Source organism: Mercenaria mercenaria, chromosome 9, assembly GCF_021730395.1.
Source record: "Mercenaria mercenaria strain notata chromosome 9, MADL_Memer_1, whole genome shotgun sequence".
NCBI lineage: Eukaryota > Metazoa > Mollusca > Bivalvia > Venerida > Veneridae > Mercenaria > Mercenaria mercenaria.
The window spans coordinates 17895485-17918534 of NC_069369.1; the positions used below are offsets into that span (position 1 = coordinate 17895485).

The 23050-nt window shown below is 35.9% G+C and overlaps 1 protein-coding gene across 2 annotated transcripts in view; it reads left to right on the forward strand.

Annotated features, from left to right (window-relative positions):
• The window catches only part of LOC123546597 (sideroflexin-5-like), a 44257-nt gene that overhangs the window by 15543 nt on the left and 5664 nt on the right, over positions 1-23050 (forward strand). For both annotated transcript variants that reach the window (XM_045333013.2, XM_045333012.2), the window contains exons 8-11: positions 5625-5715; positions 7102-7217; positions 8412-8497; positions 14145-14262. In XM_045333013.2, the coding sequence (XP_045188948.1) occupies positions 5625-5715; positions 7102-7217; positions 8412-8497; positions 14145-14262 (411 nt within the window). The remainder of the gene's footprint in view (positions 1-5624; positions 5716-7101; positions 7218-8411; positions 8498-14144; positions 14263-23050) is intronic.

The window sequence follows — 23050 nt, forward strand, 5'->3', positions numbered from 1 at the left end:
AGTTTCCGGATGATAACTCAAGAACGCATAGGCCTAGGGTCACGAAAGTTGATAGGGAAGTTGGTCATGACCAGCAGATGACCCCTATTGATTTTGAAGTCAGTATGTCAAAGGTCAAGGTCACAGTGACCAGGACCAGTAAAATGGTTTCCAGGCAATAACTCAAGAACGCTTGGGTCTAGTATCAGGAAAATTGATAGTTAGGTTGGTCATGATCAGCAGATGACCCCTATTGATTTTGAGGTCATTAGGTCAAAGGTCAAGGTCACATTGGCCAGGAACAGTTAAACGGTTTCTGGTCTTCTTGTCCAAAACCACAGAGCCTAGGGCTTTGATATTTGGTATGAAGCATCATCTAGTGGTCCTCTACCAAGATGATTCAAATTATTTCCCAGGGGTCTAATATGGCCCCGCCCCGGGGGTCACATGGTTTATATAGACTTATATAGGGAAAAACTTCTTGTCCAAAACCACAGGGCCTAGGGCTTTGATATTTTGTATGTGACATCATCAAGTGGTATTCTACTAAGATGTTCAAATTATCCCCCTAGGGTCAAATATGGTCCCGCCCCGGGGGTCACATGGTTTACATAGACATATATAGGGAAATACTTTAAAAATCTTCTTGTTAAAACCACAAAGCCTAGGACTTTGATATTTGAAATGTAGCATCATCTAGTGATTCTCTACCAAGTTTGTTCAAATTATCTGCCTAGGGTCAAATATGACCCCGCCCTAGGGGTCACATGGTTTATATAGACTTATATAGGGAAAAGCTTTTAAAATCTTTTTGTCAATAACCTACAACATTTAAATTTTGACCACATGTATGGTTTTGAGTGGCAAGATGAACCTTGACATGAGTTGACCTTGATTTTGACCTAGTGACCTACTTTCACGTTTCTGTAGCTACAGCCTTCAAATTTGGACCACATGCATAGTTTCGTGCACCGAAAAAGTTGTTGACCTTGACATTGACCTAGTGACCTGTTTTCACATTTTTGAAGGTACAGGTTTCAAATTTGGACCACATGCATAGTTTTGTGTTCCGAAATGAAATTTGACCTTGTTTTTGACCTAGTGACCTACTTTCACATTTCTCAAGCTACAGCCTTCAAATTTGGACCACATGCATAGTTTTGTATACCAAAACAATTTTGACCTTGACATTGACCTAGTGACCTGCTTTCCCATTTTTGAAGGAATAGGCTTCAAATTTGGACCACGTGCATAGTTTTGTGTACTGAAATGAACTTTGATCTTGAGATTGACCTAGTGACCTACTTTTACATTTCTGATTGTACATGCTTCAGATTTGGACTGCATGCATATTTTTGTGTTCTGAATTGAAATTTGACATTGATTTTTACCTAACACCTACTTTCACATTTCTGAAACTACAGCCTCCAAATTTGAAGCACATGCATATTTCTGTCAACCGAAATAAACTTTGATCTTGATATTGATCTAGTGACCTACTTTCACATTTCTCAAGCCACAGCTTTCATATTTGGACCACATATTTTGTACCGAAATGAAATTTCACCTTGATTTTGACCTTGTTTAAGAAATAATTCAGAACAAAAGAGTGTTTTAACACTATTTATGCATGATGGGCGGTTATACCTCGTGAAATTATTTGTATGATGTATTACCACCTGAGTGTATAAAAAGTGTTAAAACACGGTTTTGCTAAAAATTATTTTGATTCTAATAAACAAAAACTTTGACGACAGCGCACGTTAACATGACGTCATTCTAGTGTAAGAGTGTTTTAACTGGGATAAGCATATTAGAAATTGTTTTCAGACATTCAGATTCAAAATAAGAATGATAAATAATTGGAAACACTTCCGTATACAAAACCAGTTCCTTACCATTGAAGCTGTATGTTAACAAGTGAAGTATTGCCATGTAATACAGTTTCCCCAGGACCTTCAAACTTCACATGCTGTTAGTACTTATTAAGTACATGACCTCTACTGACTTTGGGGTCACCAGGTCAAGGTCACAGGGGCCAATGTTAACTTTTTGCATGAAGGCACTTTACTCGTGAACCACTGCACCCAGGACCTTCAAACTTCACATGCTGATTGTACTTATTGAGTACACGACCCCTACTGACTTTGGGGTCACCTTGTCAAAGGTCAAGGTCACAGGGGCCAGTGTTAACTTTTTGCATGAACGCTCTTTACTGGCGGACCACTGCACCCAGGACCTTCAAACTTCACATGCTGATAGTACTTAATGAGTACACGATCCCTACTGGCTTTGGGGTCAAAGGTCAAGGTCACAGAGGCCAATGTTAACTTTTTGCATGAAGGCAGGTAGGGGTCTAGGTAATGCACATGACAAAGCAACTTGTTATCATGAACATTTTTGCCATGCAATATCAAAATTCCTTGATGGATGGTGATATTGAAAATATCCACATTTTCTTATTTTGTTGCTAAGGCAAAAAAATGTGGTTGCTATGGTAACAGTCCAAAATGTTACAAAAAGTGGCTGAGTGGGATCCTGCAATAACTTAAAGAGTACAATATATTTTTTTCATGAAACTTAATACATGGATAGATGACAATGTGGAGTATTTTAATTTATTGCTGTGGCAAAACATTTAGTTGCCCTGGCATCAAAAACTTCAGAAATTTGACAAAAACGTAGATTCTGCAATAAGTACAAGAGAATTTTTATGAAATTTGGTAATAAGTAGTAGAAAATGTGGAGAACACACTGTATATAAACAAAACTGTATCCAACCGGATGTTGCGAGCTGATTTTGACAGATTACACGAATCGAGCAGTCACCGACTACAGTAAAAGGTTAATTTTAAGAAGTTTCTTCGGAATAAACATCAATTAAATGATATAGTCAGGTCCAACAGAGATGTTTACTCTTTCGGGTGTCTTATTTGCTGTCATACATCATAATATTCGTGCGAAAACGGTATTTATCACTAAAGATCACACCATCGTGTTTCTACTTGTACTGGAATATGAAAAGGAGAAATATTAACCTATCAAATTCATCAAGTTGATGTATAATCTCGCATTTATCATATAATTCACATTGGCATTGCAATAACTCACGAAGATATTGTATAAAACTTTAGACACGTATCCTGTCTATACTGTATGATCTCTTGCGCAAACAAAAGTTATCTGTATCTTTCTTGTGAGGAGTTTGTATCAATTATTGTGAGATATACTGGTTGATTACGAGAAAGTTGTATCAATTCTTGTGAGCTGCAGTTCTGATTTTGTCGTGTTTTAGTGTTTTCCTCGGCCAAAAAGTAGTTTAAACAACTAATCAAAGTGTACGGTTCACACGTAACATGGTACATTATAATCAGTGGTGTACCTACACCCCTGACCTGACAGAATGTCAGTCGAATATTGGAAATAAATATTACATGTATTTAAAGAAGGAACCAAGTAAACTGCATACAGAAAGTATGACTGATGCTTTATTTTGTTTATTCACTTATATATGAACATACTCAATTTTAAACAAATCAGTTCTGTATTGGCAAGGAAAGGAGAAATATATAATAATTTGAGCCTGTCTCTGGGATGTATGACTCCTCCAGACATGATCTAGATGGTACTGCGAAATTTATTACGGAATCTTCTGGTCTGATGTCTCCTTCAACATCTCGGCCCTGGTTTTTCCATCCAGACATCAATTTTGAAAAATTCCCCTTAAAAATGTTTAGACCAATTCTCCAAAATCGCTTAACATCATCGGAATACCTCATACTACGTGTGTTGCCCAGAGAAAACCATTCAACTACATCAACAAACAACAAAAATGCTATGTTTGACAAAGGTATTTTTCTCTCAGCTAACAATGTTGTAAACTTTATATACATCTCAACTTGATCTTCTGATTTAAGATAATCCAAAACATCCGGGATTGTCTGAGTCAGATCTTCGATTGTTCTAATATCTGCGTCATCCAAGTGTTCTTTGCTGAAAACTAAACAATTATCTGTTTGCACTTCAACAGATGATTCCAAAAGTGACATATCTTCGAAAAAAGTATTTAAGTCTTCCTCTTCTTTTTGAAATTCATTGAGTTTTTCTAAATTCTTGAGAACATCTTTAATTGGTGTTGCTGTCTTCGGAACTTTTTTTATTGGAGATACATTGGGCATGTTAGAAACTCGAATAGTTTTTTTCTGATTAATTGGTACGATATGTTTTTGGAAGCATTCACATCTTTTGGTATTATCTTAAAACTCTTTGTGCATGTTGATTTTTGCTTTCTTGAAGATTCATATTTGGATATTTAATTTTTACACTTTTTTCTTCATGCTTTTCTGTGCAGTGTGTGATGGCTGTGCTGAAGTCTTGGGTTGAAAATTGACAATATATACAGTCGTATTCCTCCATGCCCTGCAAAAGACCAAACTTTTGTTTTAACCAATCATTTGTTCTTTTATAGAAATTGATACATAATCGCGATAAAACACAGCAATAAGTCATACAGAATCAGCAATAATTGATACAAAATCGCGATGAAAACTCCCAATAAGTCATATGAATATCTGTGCTCACAAGAAAGCAGACAGGATCGTTTTAATAAATCATACAATCATTGTGCAACACCTGGCCAAACATTTTGACACAATTATACATTATACACAATTTTAACGAAGATACAAGTTTTTCTATATCTGTGTTCGACCCCAGTATTCTTAAAAACAGTTTGTATAAAGCCAATATTCCCTCTTTAACATATTTCAGACGAAAAAATATGTTTGCGCACAGACATGACATTTTAACTTGTGTAAACGCCGGTGATTTACCAAGATTTTATGACATACATGCCGAATGGGGTTATAAGTGAGAAAGGAACAATTTTATCCTCGGTTCATGTTTAAAAAAGGATTTCTTACTGTTCTGAAGTAGTTATTCTGTAAATCACAATAATCTACGACCAGTGCGTGGATTTACCACTGTTGCCATCAAAATCAGCTCACAGCATCCGGTTGGATACAGTTTTGTTTATATACAGTGGAACATGTTAATTATTTTATTTTCTCCATTTGTCCAGCAGTTTCTCCATCTTCCTGTAACAAATTGTACATACTGTCATAACTTTAAAAAGTACAAGTCTTAGAGCTTTTTTTCATGCAATCTAGGGCATAGATGTAGATAGAAAGCAATATGTAGAATAAACATACTATTTTTTCCTTTATCCATCTGTCCATTTATCAGTCACAAAAAACAGTAGATGCGTTGCTAACTTTCAAAGTACAAGAAATTTGTTCACGTAACTATCTATAGATGATGCATTATTTGGAGAATATGCAGGTTCTTCAGTTAAGTTTCAATACAAAAGTGTTGTTCATGTGGCAGCAAATATAACCAGAAAATAATGCCTTTCCCAGTAGGAAACGTTTAATACTGGTATTGTTTCATCATACTTTATACTATCAGTCTTACTACCTAGAAAATATGATGTAGTAACTCAGGTTAAGTGAAATATGGTTAACATTTTCATGGTATAAATGTTTATTATTTATCATCATTTTTGTTTTTGTACATAACATACAGAATGAAAGTGAGAATTTCTGTTTAACCAAAACCTTGCAATATAATTTATTTATATTAAACAGGTTGGATTGAGTAAATTGATAAAGAAAGCTAACAAGTTTAGTCCAGCAACCAAAATGTTCATACAACGATTTGTGCCTTTTCCTGCTGTAGGTGAGTTCAAAAGCAGCAGAGTGTATAAAGAAAGATTATTTAAAAAGGTATTTCAGGGATATTACTGAACATAATATGCTGGCACTTTATTTTAATAACTCTACCAAACAAGGTTTGGAGAGGGCCTTTATAGAATCACTTTGTCCCATCGGTACCATTCTTTTTTATTTTCCTTAAATATCTCTTGAAACTTAACACAAACAGGAAAGGTTCATAATTATATCAGGTTTCATAACTTTTGACTTTCCTTTGGCAAATTTATCTCCCTTTCTACACTTCAAAGAAGTGTCTCATCAAGTCCAATGTCACCTAGAGAAATGATAAAAATATCATTTTGAAACTTGCAACAGACTTTAAGGTTCATAACACAAGTCACATACTAGGTCCTGTATCTCTAACTTCTGTTTAGAAAAAATTGCTGCTTTTTCATTTTTTCAAAAAATTGACATTTCCTACAATATTTCCCAAGTCTATTCATGCATTTGACAGAATCTTCAGAAAAAAACCCTTAGATCTTAATGTTAGTTTATGTATCAAGTTCCATAAATCTGCTTTCTATTTCGCCAAAATTATACCCCTTTTCTACTTGAAAATGTATCAAGATTGTAGGTATCTTTAAAACTTCTGTAACTATTGAAGGTATTGCAATGAATTTCAAAACAAGTTGTAAGGATTCTGAGGCTAGTTCATATATAAGGTCTCATGATTACTTACTCGACTATTCAAAGAATAGTCTGAGCTATTCTACTCACCCTGGCGTCGGTGTTGGCATCACACCTTGGTTAAAGTTTTGCATGCAAGTACGTATATAGCTTTCATTTAAAGGTGTTTAGCTTTGAAACTTATTTTTTCTTTTTCAAGGTCATTTCCAACCTCACTGGGTCAAGTCCAATAACATTTAACATGTATTTTTGCCAAATTATGCCCCCTTTTGGATTTAGAAAATCCTGATAAAGTTTTGCATGCAAGTTATTATCTCCAAAACTAATGCAGATATTGAATTGAAACTTCACGTGTCTTTGGGGTTATAATATTAGGTTACAGCATCAAGTCCCTTAACTCTGACATGCATTTTGGCCAAATTATGCTCCCTTTTTGACTAAGAAAATCTTGGTTAAAGTTTTGCGTGCAAGTACATATAGCAATTATTTAAAGGCATATAGCTTTGAAACTTACGTTTTCTTTTTCTAGGTCAATAACCAACCTCACAGGATCAAGTCCCATAACTCTGTCATATATTTTGGCCAAATTATTGGCCCTCTTTTGGACGTAAAAAATCCTGCTTAAAGTTTTGCATGTAAGTTACTATCTAAAAAGCTAATGCTAATGAATATTGTAGTGGCAGTGAAAGTTGAAGCCTGTATTGTTTCTTTAACTATATTTCAGCATCTGCCAATGTCTGTAATGTTTTGTTGATGCGGAACAATGAACTAACAGAGGGTATAGAAGTTATGGATAAAAACTATAATGTTGTTGGAACCTCAAAAGTAGCTGCAAAAAAGGTAAAGTGTGCTTTAGGGCAAGCAGCTGATTTTGATTCAACACAGATTTTAAGATAGTTTTAACATTCTAGTTTACAAGTAATTTATTGTGTCCTTGGTCTGCACTATAATAGCCCGTTACTTGTTTTGTGAGACAGATGGGAATATCCATTTTAAACGTAACTCTCAAAACAGTTACCAAAGAGCCAAAAAATCACATCTGCATCTACAAGATTTAGTGATAGAATATTTTTCCTGCATACCAGATTATACAAATTATAGAATACTGTGAAATCATAAACACTAGTGGGGGAGTAATTTTTGTGGATTTCGTGGTTGAGTCAGTCCACGAAATTTAAACTGAACAAACAAGTAAAATTCCCATTCATTTTATGTTCAAAAGTTGAAATCCACGAATTCATATCCCACCATATTGCCACTTTGACTAAAACCACGAAATTTCATGCCCACAAAATTAAATAATTTTACATTTTTACAGTATATAAAGCATAACCAAATATTTCCTTTGTAGTATTCTTTCTTATATATTTAAGCAAAATGTGGGAAATTAATGTCCATAAACAGAAATGACTTAATGATGTTCTAAAGACACACACAACAGAGTTCTGGTTTAGTCTTATCATTCATAGTATAACATTACGCTTTTTCTGGAAAATAACTTCTTCTAAATAAAAAAAATATACTATGAAGAACAGAGAACAAATATCAAGCATTTGATTTTTATTTAATTTTACATGAAAAAATTAAAATCAATGCATGAATCTTATACATAGGTGTAGCTTGTTAGTTGTCATTAACAGCATTTAAGTCACCTAGCATCGGGGTGCCAGATAGTTTTGGCAGCATGGGTAAAATCACTGGACATGCCAGTCCAGTGCACGAGAAAAATATTCCAGTTGCTTTTATTATACCTGGTTATGGTATAATAATGTTTAGACTTTAGACCCGTGCACAGTATGTTTGGCCAGTCCATCCTGGAAAACAATAAATAGCAGCTGTGGTACAGGGAGAGTTGCAAATCTTTTTTAAGTCTGTTGACTGCTCAAGCAAGTTTGTTGCATTTATTTTAAAATTAAAGCTTTTTTGTTACAAAAAAAATCTTGTTTGAACATATTTAAACAAAATTATTTTAACCGAATTTACTTTCTCTTATCTGCACATGTATGAATTAACTGGTAGACATTTTACTTCCAGGCTGTGTTGTCAACTGCAGGAACGAGGATTGTCCTCCCAGCTCCCATACTGATCATTCCACCTATAGTCATGTCTTTACTAGAAAAGTAAGTGATCACCCCACCCACTGTCATGTCTTTGCCAGAAAAATAAGTGATCACCACACCCATTGTCATGTCTTTGCCAGGAAAGTAAGTGATCACCCCACCCATTGTCATGTCTTTGCCGGAAAAGTGATTACCCCACCCATTGTCATATCTTTGCCAGAAAAGTAGGTGATCATCCCACCCATTGTCATGTCTTTGCCGGAAAAGTGATCACCCCACACATTGTCATGTCTTTGCCAGAAAAATAAATGATCATCCCACCCATTGTCATATTTTTGCCAGAAAAGTAGGTGATCACCCCACCCATTGTCGTGTCTTTGCCAGAAAAGTGATCACCCCACTCATTGTCATGTCTTTGCTAGAAAAGTAAGGGATCACACCACTCATTGTCATGTCTTTGCCAGAAATGTAAGTGATCATCCCACCCATTGTCATGTCTTTGCCAGAAAAGTAAGTGATCACCCCACTCATTGTCATGTCTTTGCCAGAAAAGTAAGTGATCACCCCACCCATTGTCATGTCTTTGCCAGAAAAGTAAGTGATCACTCCATCCATTGTCACTTAAAGTTGTCTGTACTAGACAAGGAAGTGATCTTTCCACCTGTAGTCATGTCTTTACTAGAGTATTAAGTGATTGTCTAACATGTAGTCATGTCCTCAATAGAAAAGTAAAAGTCCCATCTGTAGGTATGTCTACTAGAAAAGTGAGTGAACATTGCCCCAACAGGTACAGGGTTTGTCTGCTGAAAAATTAAGTGATCATTCTACCTATAGTCATGCTTTTTACTAGAAAAGAGTAAGTGATAATTGCACCTACAGTCACATCTTTACTGGAAAATTAAATGATCATCCCACCTTTAGTTTGTCTTTCCTTGAAAAGTAAGTGATCATTTCTCCAAAGTCAAGTCTTTATTAGGATAGTAATAGATCATTTCAACAAAGTCATGTCTATGCTAGAAAAGTAGGTGATATTTTATATTCCCTTATATGTTCCTTCAAACTCTCAAGCTAATATAATTTTTGCTCTCATCGACTCCAGATTGTGTGCGTCTGATGTAATATCATGTCTGTCAGTATAGGGAATAGACCTCAGATTATGTACAAGGTAAACTTGCTGTGCTACAACTATTGTTTTGCTGCCACTTTCCACAAAGCAATAAATGTTTTCAATACAAATGATGTCCTGGGCCTGTATTCATCAAAGTTTTAAGTGATTGTCTCCCTTTAACTTGAAAATTGAATTTGTATTTCTGTTTTGGATATAAAATACTTGGGGGAGGTGTCAATGCATAGTTTTAACACTATAAATGTATTTCATATGCATTTGAGAAGTATTAACCTTTTGCATGCTGGACACGGCTAATTCTGCTTTTGCGACCTTTGCGAACAATGCAGATCATGATCAGACTGCACGGATGTGCAGGCTGATCATGATCTACACTGTTTGCCATTCAGTCAGTATCTTTTTTGTAAGCACCCCTTTTGACAGTTAATGGTACTGTCCAAATTGAAAGATGGACAGGTTCATTATAGAAATTCAGAAGGGTAAGGGTTAAAATGGGCATTTTAGCCATGGGTGAGTTTTGTCCTTGGGGTCAGTATTATTGATAAGAATTAAAAACAATCTCTGTAAAGGAAATGCATATAGACTGTAAATATTTTATGTATTTGTACACGTTTTTAGCTCACCTGAAGTGACAGGGTGAGCTTTTGTGATCGCCCCTCGTCCTGTGATCGTCCATCCCAAATTTCCTTGTGAACACAATAGAGACCACATTTTGTATTTGATTTTAATCAAACTTGCACACAACTTGTATGGGCATAAAATCTCGGTTCCTTTTGAAAGCTGGTCAGATCCCATCATGGGTTCCAGAGTTATGGCCCCTTAAAGGGCCAAAATTTGCCATTTTTGGCTAGTGAACATGATAGAGACCACATTTTGCAATCATCTTTAATAAAACTTGCACACAACTTGTATTGGCATAATATCTTGGTTCTTTTCGAAAACAGGCCAGATCCCATCATGGGTTGCAGAGTTATGGCCCCTTAAAGGGCCAAAATTTGCTATTTTTGGATTGTGAACACGATAGAGACCACATTTTGCTATAAACTTTTATCAAACTTGCACACAACTTGTATTGGCATAATTTCTCGGTTCCTTTCAAAAACTGGCCAGATCCCATCATAGGTTCCAGAACTATGGCCCCTTAAATGGCCAAAATTTGCTATTTTAGCTTTTGCAGCCATATAGAGACTTCATTTACGATTTGATTTGATACAAACTTGCAAAATATCTTCAACAACAATAAATCTTGGATTCCATGATGAATCTGTCAGATTCAATCATAGGTTCCGGAGTTACGGCCTTTGATTGACCTCTAAAAGAGCCAAAATTTGGTAATTTTTACCTTGTGAACACGATAGAAGTGACATTTTATATTTGATTTTAACCATACTTACACACAAGTCACAATAAGATCTTGGTTCCTTTGGAAAACCTGCTAGATTCCTTCATGGTTTCTAGAGTTACTGCCCCTGAAAGGGGCAAACTTTTCTATTTTGGCCTTTTTAGCCATATAGAGGTTTCATTTTTGCTTTGATTTGATACAAACTTGCACAGAATGATTGTCTTGATGATCGCTAGGCCTGGATCGAAACTGGATCATGTCAGGTCAAAAACTAGGTCATCAGGTCAAATCAAAGGAAAAGCTTGTTAACAACCTAGAGGCCCCATTAATGACCCTATCTTCATGAAACTTGGTCAGAATGTTTATCTTGATGATTTCTTGACCAAGTTTGAAACTGGGTCATATGGGGTCAGAAACTAGGTTGTCAGGTCAAATCTAAGGAAAAGCTTGTTAACACTCTTCAGGCCACATTTATGACCCTATCTTCATGAAACTTGGTCCGAATGTTTATCCTGATGGTTCCTAGGCCAGGTTTGAAACTGGGTCATATGGGGTCAAAAATTAGGTCACCCAGTCAAATCAAAGGAAAAGCATGTTAAGTGTTAAAACTTATATAGGAAAAAAACTTTAAGAATCTTCTTGCCTGAAAATGCAATGCCTAGGCTTTTTGTATTAAGTATGTTGCCTTTCCTAGTGTTTCTCTACCAAATTGTTCAAATTATGACCCTAGGGTGAAAAGAGGCCCTGCCCTTGGGGTACCAAGTTTAACATAGACTTATATAGGGAAAAAATATAAAGATCTTCTTGTCTGAAAGTTCAAGGCCTAAGCCTTTGATATTTGGTATGTAGCATTGCCTGGTGGATCTCTGACAAGTTTATTCAAATTATGCCCCTGGGGTGAAAAGAGGCCCTGCCCAGGGGGTCACTTGCTATAATGATGAATTATATAGAAAAAAATACTTAAAAAATTATCAGATCATATTTCCTAGACTGTTTAATTATAATTACCTGATGACCCCAAGCAATTAGGGATCACTTGACTTTGACCTTGACATACTGACCTACTTTCTTCTTTCTTGAAATTTGGATGACATGTACAGTTTTGCACACAGATCTTAAAGCTGACTTTCAGTTACCATGAATGTGACCTACTGATCTACCTTCTTAATATTTTAGCATCAGTTTGCCATTTGAAACATGTGGCTCATGTTACTCAGGTGAGCAATCCAGGGTCATCATGACCCTCTTGTCTAATATTTTAGCGTCAGTTTGCCATTTGAAACATGTGGCTCATATTACTCAGGTGAGCGATTCAGGGTCATCATGACCCTCTTGTTTGTTTTTAGAACAGCTTAGAAATTTGGACCACATGTAAAAATTTTTTTGATACTGATTTCAATACTCAACTTGAATAGTCTTAATCATGACCTACTAACCTACTTTTTAGCTCACCTGAGCCAAAGGCTCATGGTGAGTTTTGTGACCGCTCAATGTCCGTCGTGCATCGTGTGTCGTGTGTCAGTCAACATTTTCTAAAAAAATCTTCTTCTTGAAAACCACTTGGCAGAATTACACCAAACTTGACAGGATTGATCCTTGGGTGGCCCCCTTTCAAAATTGTTCAAAGAATTGAATTCCATGCAGAACTCTGTTGCCATGGCATCCGAAAGGAAAAACTTAAAAAAATCTTCTTGTCCAAAACCATAGGGGCCTAGGGCTTTGACATCTGGTGTGTAGCATCATCTAGTGGTCCTCTACCAAAATTGTTCAAATTATCCCCCTAGAGTCAAATATGGCCCCGCCCCGGGGTCACATGGTCTGTATAGACTTATATAGGGAAAACTTTGAAAATCTTCTTGTACAAAACCATCATCTAGTGGTCCTCTACCAAGATTGTTCAAATTATCCCCCTAGGGTCAAATATGGCCCTGCCCCAGGGGTCCCAAGTTTTTTATAGACTTATATAGGAAAAAAAGTTTTAAAATCTTCTTGTCTAAAACCACAACACTTACACCTTTGATATTTGGTTTGTAGCATTGTCTTATGGTCCTCAACCATAATTGTTCAAATTGTACGTCTGGGGTGAAAAGAGGCCCTGCCCTGGGGGTCCCAAGTTTAATATAGACTTATATAGGAAAAAACTTTAAAAAATCTTCTTGTCTGAATCCATACGACCTAGGCTTTTGATATTTGTTATGATGCATTGTCTAGTAGTCCTCTACTAAAATTGTTCAAAATATGCCCCTGGGGTTAAAAGAGGCCCCGCCCTGGGGTCACTTAGTTATTATGTGAGTTATATAGAAAAAAAATATTTCCAAGACTGTTTAATTATAATTACCTGATTACCCCAAGTAATATGATGTCACTTGACTGTGACCTTGACCTACTGACCTACTTTCTTGTTTTTAAGGTACAGCCTTGAAATTTTGATGACATACACAGTTTTGCACACCAATCGTAAAACTGAATTTCATTGATGATGAATGTGATCTACTGACTTTCTTAATATTTTATCATCAGTTTGACATTTGAAACATGTAGCTCATATTACTCAGGTGAGCAATCCAGGGTCATCATGACCCTCTTATATCAAGAAGTCTTGGACAAGTTTGAATCTGGGTCATGTAGGGTAATAAACTAGGTCATTAGGTCAAATCAAAGAAAATGCTTGTTTACACTCAAGATGCCACATATTTGGGTCCAATCTTAATGAAAATTGGTCAGAATATTTGTTTCCATGTAGTCATTAGGTAAAACATGTTTACACTGTTATTGTGTGTTACACAGGTGAGTGACCAAGGGCCATCTTGGCTCTCTTGGTATGTGCTTTAGTGGTGTTTATTTTAACCTTTAGCCTGCTAAATTTTTAAAATGGACTGGTCCATCATTCAGTTCGGGCAGTTCCATTTATTATTTAAAAGGGGTGTTCAATGCAAATGTACTGACTGAATAGCAGACAGTGCAAACCATGATCGGCCTGCACAGAGGTGCAGGCTGATCTTGGTTGCAAAGGTAGAATTACTTGCCGACAGCTGGCTAAAGGTTAATCTCCCATTAAATATGTCAAAACATTTCAGTAAAATGTTTCCAGTTCTATTTGCATTGAGGTTAAAACTGTTCTAAAATGATCAGCTTAAGTATTCTTAACTTTGAATGTCTATAAGTACAACACAGCAGTAGTCTTGTACTTTATAACTGAACAAGTTTGTTTTAAATAATGTTTTGATTTTCACTTTCAGGACAAGATTTTTACAGAGAAACCCAAGATATCATATAGTATTCAATGCAATAGCTTGCACATTATCATTTGGGTTTGCTTTGCCAGCAACTATAGCATTGTTTCCCCAGTATGCTAAGGTAAGTATTTCATCTTTGTCAGTAGTTGTCTCCCTTGGTCTGTTTTGTCACATACTGGCAGTCAATGGGTAAAGATTGGATGTAGTTCAGACTCTCTTTTAGATTTCCTGTCACTGCTGTAACATAATGGAAATATTGTTTAAAATAGCATTAAATTGTGTAAAAGCAACAAAACAAAATATGAATAATGATTCTGTAACCAATTTTGTACAGTTTTCTGCGTCAAGTAATATACAAATAAAGAACCAGGCTGCACAATGTGTAACAAGTGGGTGTAACATTTGTCCATGAAAATGCATAATCATGCATGAAAGGATTAAACATAAGCTGCTGCAGTCTGCAGTATAAATAAACAATAAAAATATGAGTGCACCGCATGCACCATTTTCGCTTGTGAGGAAACTGCATATTGTTTGTTTACATTGAATGTGTTTGTTTATTTCTGCTGTAAACATATTGTAATTAGCAAACACTTCATTTCATGAATTTGTATATATGATATTTTCACAATGTATGAAATTTCCAGACGTAATAAATGATAAAATTATTTTACATAATTGATATTAGTATATAAAAATCATTATCCCACCTATATAGTTAAAGCTATTTTCATTTATTGGTGCTTGACTGTAAAGTTATTTGCTGATGTTTTCCTACGCAATATAGCATATTTATCACATGTCTCAGTCATGTGACCATGGGTTTCTTGTATTATTGCCTAACCAGATTTTTCTTTTGTATTTTTCAATTGCCTATAGACATAACTTCAAGACAGTGGTATTGTTAGAATCTAATAAGAAGTCAAAGACTGTAAATGCAGATAAAAGATGTTATACATCACTATTTTATGTAGAAAGTAAAAGCAGAAACATTTTGTTCCTTCTAGCCTTAAGGACGTATGCTAGAATTTGGTGCGAAAATTTTCCCAATAACAGAATTTCTTCAAACTTTTGATATTGAAGGACAATCATCTAAGAAACAAAAAAATGCAATAAAAATCATAGGTCACCGGTATCGAAAAAGAATAATCTGCCCTTGAAAACGGCATTTCCCCCAAAAATGACGTTTTCAAGGGCAGATAACTCTTTTTCAAATCCGGTGACCTATGATTTTTATTGCATTTTTTTGTTTCTTAGATGATTGTCCTTCAATGTCCAAAGTTTGAAGAAATTCTGTTATTGGGAAAATTTTCGCCCATCTCATATACAGGGAATTCTAGCATACGCCTTTAAGGTAGTTCTGCACGTTTGAAAAACCGGAAGTGATGGCGTAACGTCATTTTTCCGGAAAACGTAGAATAAAGCCTGGGTTTGGCGTACGGAAATGAAAATCAGTTTATGAATTAATCGAAACCTGTGAGTAAATTTGTTACAATGGCACTGTTGCTATATTTCTAAAGTCAAAATATGATATTAAAACATGTGTCACGTTAAAAAAATCAAAATAATGTCTTAAAATTAACGTGAAATATCCGGTTCCCTTTAATCATGGCGGGGCCTCCGTGGCCGAGTGGTTAGAGTCGTTGACTTCAAACCATTTGCCCCTCATCGATGTGGGTTCGAAACCTCATTTGGGGCGTAGAATTCTTCACGTGAGGAAGCCATCCAGCTGGCTTACGGAAGGTCGGTGGTTCTACCCAGGTGCCCGCTCGTGATGAAATTGTGCACGGAGGGGCACCTGGGGTCTTCCTCCACCATTAAAGCTGGAAAGTCGCCATATGACCTAAAATTGTGTCGGTGCGACGTTAAACCCAACAAAATAAAATAAATTTAATCATGGCCAAATATCTCAAAAATAAGCACACGGACCTATACAATTTATTTCACCAAACTTTAGGCCATGTGTTTATTTACAACTTTGAGAAGTTTCATCAAAATCTACATTGTAGAAAAAATTCTATTCGCGAAAATGTTATGAAAGTTATGATTTTCCCATAGACTCCCATTATGAAATATTGCGTGAGGTCCAAATTTTTCAAATCAGCCTAGCAAAAAATCAAGCACACGACCCTGTGTTTTTTATTTGCTGAATTTTCTAGTTATATTCTGAAGTTTTGAAAAATTGGGGTTTAATCAAATTCTACATTGTAGAAAAAAATTAGATCCAAACGTGCAGAACTACCTTAACAGACTGATTCATTCATCCGGGCAGAATTTATTTGTATCTGTTGTACAGTCTATGTATGACATGCAGTGTTAGGTAGTTCTGCACATTTGATAAACCAGAAGTGATGGCGTAATATCATTTATCCTGAAAACGTAGAATAAAGCCTGGATTAGTGTATTTATGACAGTGAGAAGTTTCATTGAAATCTACAATGTACATAGTAGAAAAATTTCTATTTGCGAAAATGTTATGAAAGTTGTGATTTTCACATATACTTCCATTATGAAAAATTGCATAAGGTCCAAATTTTTCATATCAGTCTAGCAAAAGATCAAGCACATGACCCTATCTTTTTTATTAGCTCACCAGGTGAGTTTTTCTAATCACTTGATGTCCGGTGTCTGTCTGTCAACATTTAGCTTGTGTATGCGATAGAGGCTGTATTTTTCAACTGATCTTCATGAAATTTTGTCAGAATGATTACTTTGATGAAATCTAGTCCAAGTTCGAAAATGGTTCATCTAGGTTCAAAAACTAGGTCACTAGGTCAAATCGAAGAAAAACCTTGTGTATGCGATAGAGACTGTATTTTTGAATTGATCTTCATGAATTTTAGTCAGAATAATTGCCTTCATGAAATCTAGGCCGAGTTTGAAAATGGGTCATCTGGGGCCAAAAACTAGGTTACTAGGTCAAATCAAAGAAAAACCTTGTGTATGCGATATAGGCTGTATTTTTCAATTGATTATCAAGAATTTTGGTCAGAATGATTACCTTGGTGAAATATAGGCCAAGTTCAAAAATGGGTCATCTGGGATCAAAAACTAGGTCAAATCAAAGAAAAACTTTGTGTATGCAATAGAGGCTGTAATTTTCAACTGATCTTCATGAAATTTTGTCAGAATGATTACTTTGATCAAATCTAGGCCAAGTTGGAAAATGATTGATCTGGGATCAAAAACTAGGTCACTAGGTCAAATCAAAGAAAAACCTTGTGTGTTAGATAGAAGCTGTATTTTTCAGTTGATCTTCATGAGTTTTGGTAAGAATGATTGCCTTGATGAAATCTAGATCTAGGTTGAATATGGGTCATCTTGGGTGAAAAACTAGGTCACTAGGTCATATCAAAGAAAAACCTTGTGTATGTAGTAGGGACTGCTTTTTAAACCAAATCTTCATGAATTTGGATCAGAATGTTTGTCTGGATGAAATCTAGGTCAGCTTTGAATATGGGTCATCTGGGGTCAAAAACTAGGTCACCTGGTCAAATTAAATAAAAACATTGTTTATGTGATAGAGGCTGTATTTTCAACAGATCTTCATGAAATTTTGTCAGTATGATAGCCTTGATGAAATCTGAAATCTAGATCAAGTTCGAAAATGGGTCATCTAGGTTAAAAAACAAGGTCACTAGACCAAATCAAGGAAAAACCTTGTGTATGTGATAGGGGCTGCATTTTACACCAGATTATCATGAAATTTAGTCAGGATGGTTACCTTGATGAAATCTAGGTCAAGATCCAGTATGGGTAATCTGGGAAAAAAGACTATGTCACTAGGTCAAATCAAAGAAAAACTTTGTTTATGCCATAGAGGCTGTAATTTTCAACTGATCTTCACAAAATTTGGTCAGAATGATAGCCTTGATGAAATCTAGGTCAAATTGAAGAAAATACTTACTTACACACAAGATTTTGCTCCAATTTTAATGAAAATTGGTCAGGATATTTGTTTCCATGAAATCACTAGGTCAAACATGTTTACACTGTTATGGTGTGTTTCTCAGGGGAGCGACCTAGGACCATCTTGGCCCTCTTGTTTCCCGAATTTTCTAAGTATATCCTGAAGTTTTGAAAAATCAGGGTTTAATCAAATTCTACATTCTAGAAAAAGAAATTATCCAAATGTGCAGAACTACCTTAATGATGTTAAATCTAGTCACTCTTGACATTGCCATCTTCATTAAAGGGGTATGGCCAACATTTACATAAAGATATTTCTATCTGTTTTAAAGGGGCATGCCCCAGATTAAGACTTTGCTGTTTGTTTGAAAGGGGACTTTCCCAGATCATGAAAGTTAGGTGCTCCAGATCAACACATTGTCATCTCTTTGAAAGGGGCATGCCCAAGATCTGCATCTAGACATTGCCATCCATTTGAAACATTATTGTCAAAACTTTGGTATCTATTTAAAAGGGGTATATTCCAGATCGAGACATTTCCATCTGTTTGAAAGTTGGGATGCTCCAGATCAAGACACTGATATTATTATTATAATACCTGATTTATATAGCGCCCTGTTCATGATAAACACATTCAAAGGCGCTTTACATACAGCAAACGCAGCCACAAAGGGAGCGAAATTCAACCTCTACTAGTACAGACACTGAGCAGTCTGAACAGAGGGACAGAGTGAGATAAAGCCCCAAGAACAATCCGTTTTTTTAGATAAGACTTGTCCGGCTAACTTAGCCTAGCTCTTTGTGAATACAGTCTGGTTAGTTCTTTAACGTGCTCAGTGTATAGCACCGATACACGCGAAGCCGTCTTTCCTGTGAAGAACCAGTAGCAGCCTCTAAGTTAGGTGGGAGACACTCAAGAGCATCTCACAGATTTCCAGTGCCTGGACCAGCAATTGAACCCTGGACTTCTGGATTGACAGTCAAGCATGTTACCACTAGACCACCAGCCCACCTATATATTTTATCTGTTTGAAATGGGCCATGCCCTAGAACAAGACATTGCTTTCTGTTTGAAAGGGGCATGCTTAAGATCATCATCAAGACATTGTCATCTGTTTGAAAAGGGTATTGTCCAAGATCTACTGCAAGACATTGCCATCTGTTTGAAAAGAGCATGTCCCAGATCAGCATCAAGACATTGCCATCAGTTTGAAAAGGGCATGTCCCAGATCAATATCAAGACATTGCCATCTGTTTGAAAAGGGCATGTCCCAGATCAACATCAGGATATTGTCATCTGTTTGAAAAAGACATGTTCCAGAGCAAGACATTGCCATCTATTTGAAAAGGGCATGTCCCAGATATGCATCAAGACATTGCCATCTGTTTGAAAAGGGCATGTCCCAGATATACATCAAGACATTACCATCTGTTTGAAAAGGGCATGTCCCAGATATACATCAAGACATTGCCATCAGTTTGAAAAGGACATGTCCCAGGTCTACATCAAGACATTGCCACCAGTTTGAAAAGGGCATGTTCCAGATATACATCAAGACATTGCCATCTATTTGAAAAGGACATATCCCATATATACATTAAGACATTGCCATCTGTTTGAAAAGGGAATGTCCCAGATCTATATCAAAACATTGCCATCTGTTTGAAAAAGGCATGTCCCAGATCTATATCAAAACATTGCCATCTGTTTGAAAAAGACATGTCTCAGATCTACATCAAGACATTGCCATCTGTTTGAAAAGGGCATGCCCCAGGTTTACGTCAAGACATGATTGCCATTTGTTTGAAAAGGGCATGTCCCAGATCTGCATCAAGACATGATTGCCATTTGTTTGAAAAGGGCATGTCCCAGATCTACATCAAGACATGATTGCCATCTGTTTCATAAGGGCATGTCCCAAATTAAAATCAAGGCATTTTAAGTCTGAAATGTGGGCATAAACTTTATTATGTGTTATATGGAACACCGTCCTTTCCAGTTTTTCAAAAGTGTGTAGCTACCACAAGACTTACTGACATTACTGAAAATAAAACCTTGCCAAAATTTTACCTTTACAGTAGTTTTGTTCCTTTCAGTCTATTACAGTACAAATATTTGAGCCGTGCCATGGGAAAACCAACATAGTGGGTGTGCGACCAGCATGGATCCAGACCAGCCTGCGCATCCGCGCAGTCTGGTCAGGATCCATGCTGTTCGCTAACAGTTTCTCCAATTCCAATAGGCTTTAAAAGCGAACAGCATGGATCCTGACCAGACTGCGCGGATGCGCAGGCTGGTCTGGATCCATGCTGGTCGCACACCCACTATGTTGGTTTTCCCATGGCACGGCTCATTTCATGAAATTCCTTTTGATGTGCTTTCTAATACATCACAGATGGTTATTTAAATGGTGGGTAATTGTTGCAAATGAATGAAGTGGCGACAGATTCCAATACTGTAAATAAATAATTCTCTAGCTTTCAGTAAAAAAAAAGAAGTAAGGCAAGGAAAAGTTAAGATGATATTGGAGAGAACTTGTTGAACTTTCTTGCAAAAGTTTGCTTTACCACAGTTACAAATAAAAGTCTGTGGTATAATGTAAGACTATAAAGCATGTTTAAAAGTAGGAAAAAGTTGAAGAACATTATTTGCATATCTCTTTTATGTATCACACAGTAAACAAATGCACAAGTCTTCAGTTATCAAAAGCATAAGTCTACTTTTTATAAGCCCGTCTCTGAAAGAGCGGGGCATATGTGAACACCCGAGGCGACAGTTGGGCAGCATCCAAAAGCATGTCCACTCTCTAAGTCAAACAGTTTTCAGCCAATCTTCACTAAACTTGGTGACAATATTTATGGGCATAATATCTCGGCCAAGTTCAATAACCAGCAAAATCGCCACAGGCACTCTTGGATTATGGCCCTTGAATTACTCAAAAAACTGCGAATTTAGCCTTGTCCGCTCTCTAAGTCAAACAGTTTTCATCCGATCTTCACCAAACTTGGTGACAATGTTTGTTAGCATAATATCTCGGCTAAGTTCGATGACCAGCCAAATCGCCCTAGGCACTCTTGGATTATGGCCCATGAATTAGGCCACGTTCGATGACGGGCATATTTTGTGACAGTCTGCCACTCTTGTTTATATATTCATTTTAAAGTGGAGTAATTTTCTAAGTTTCATAAAAAATAATAAAACTTACATTTCTGTTAGGGATCTAACTCTGTGACATGGGTCCCTTTTTTCCTTGAATAAATCTCTAACAGAACATACTAAAACTGAAAAATGTAATAAATTGTTGCTCAAATTTGATTGACAACCGTTAATTTTAGTAAATATTTATTAAAGTATCAACAGGGTGTTACCTGCATTTTGGCCTTATTAGTGCGGACCTTTATCTCACTCTAAAAATTAAAACAAAAAAATCTCAAAATGAAATTAAATATAACTGTTATATGAAAAGAAACAAAATCTATCAAAACACCCTAATGATGACATTAAATACACTGATAAAGTCATTATTATCAATCAGTTTGCTTGTTTTTTATCATCTTTTAATGTTTATGTCATCCATATCACTAAAGATATATCTTGAAAAACATCGGAAGAGGACATTTGAATTTGAAAAAAAATTTGGGGTTGCAGGTTGTCATACCCAAAGACCCCCCTACCTTATTACCGCATACAGACCTGCACCACCAACTTCGGTCAGCTATGCCCCTGATTTATGTGGTATTTCTGCAATTAGGCACAAAGAAATAAAGACAATACAACTCGGCTTCTGTTAATTAGATATTTTTGTGGACAATAATATTGAATGTCACCATTTTGCAGGCCCATTTACATTTTATTACATTTTGGCAAGCTTAGAACTGATTGCTAGAGACAGTTAGTTACATGTAGTACTAGCTCGCACATGCTCCCAACACCGTTCTGTCTCGTCCAATTTGTAAAACGGCTTTCTGAGAGCCTTATCTTGATGTATCTAGATTAGAATGCGGCTATAATGACAGGAAGCTATGCATATCTGTCACTTGTTTGCCACATTTTCCTGGCAGTTTTTGCCTATTTTTCTGCCATTATAAGCCTAGTTACTACAAATGTAGATAGATAAGAAGCCCGCCACCCACTGACAGGCAATTTGTCAGACCATCAAGTTTATGGTAACAATAAAGAAGTCATAATGGGTGTTATCACTGGGAGAAATACGTCTCTAATTGACATACAATCACTGTACAATGCCAGTACGAGACTGCTATACCAGTACTTCATGTTTTATATGCTAGATACTTATCATTTCTTTAATGCTAGTTTTATTGTTCTGTTTTTTCGAAAGTATGTAAAATTTAATGAGTAAAGATTCAGGAAAAGTTTACAATTTAGTCTGGAAATTTCTATTTGACAAAGAATTTTTGCAAGAAAACATTACATTTATTGAAGTTATGTTAAAGAAGTTCCACACGTTCGGATCAACTCTTTTTACATAAATGTAGTTTGGTTAAACAGTCAGATTATACTTAAAAGATACGTCATGTTTTTGATTTTGTGCAAGACTGATTTGAAAAATTTGTGCTTCGGGGAAGTTTTCATAATGGGTGTCTTTGGAAAAATCAAAATTTTGTTGACATTTTTACAAACTAAAATTGTTCTACAATGTAGATTACAATGTAACTTTCCAAAACTATCAATTGATATATACATTGTAACATGATAAAATGAAATCTAGAAGTCCATGTATTTGCCCAGATCTGCACATTTCATGCAGATTTTAAGACATTGTTTGGAATTCATTAAGTGTCAAACATTTTAGGATAATAATTTTTCTCTAGAAAGATGATAACATTGCCATTTTAATAGATTTACTGACAGGTTGCCATTTATTCTTTAAATGAGTTTTGTTTCTGCATGCCGAGTCCAGGCTTTATTCTATGATATCTGGATTAAATGATGTTACGTCATTACTTCCAGTTGATCAGACATGTAGAACTACCTTAAA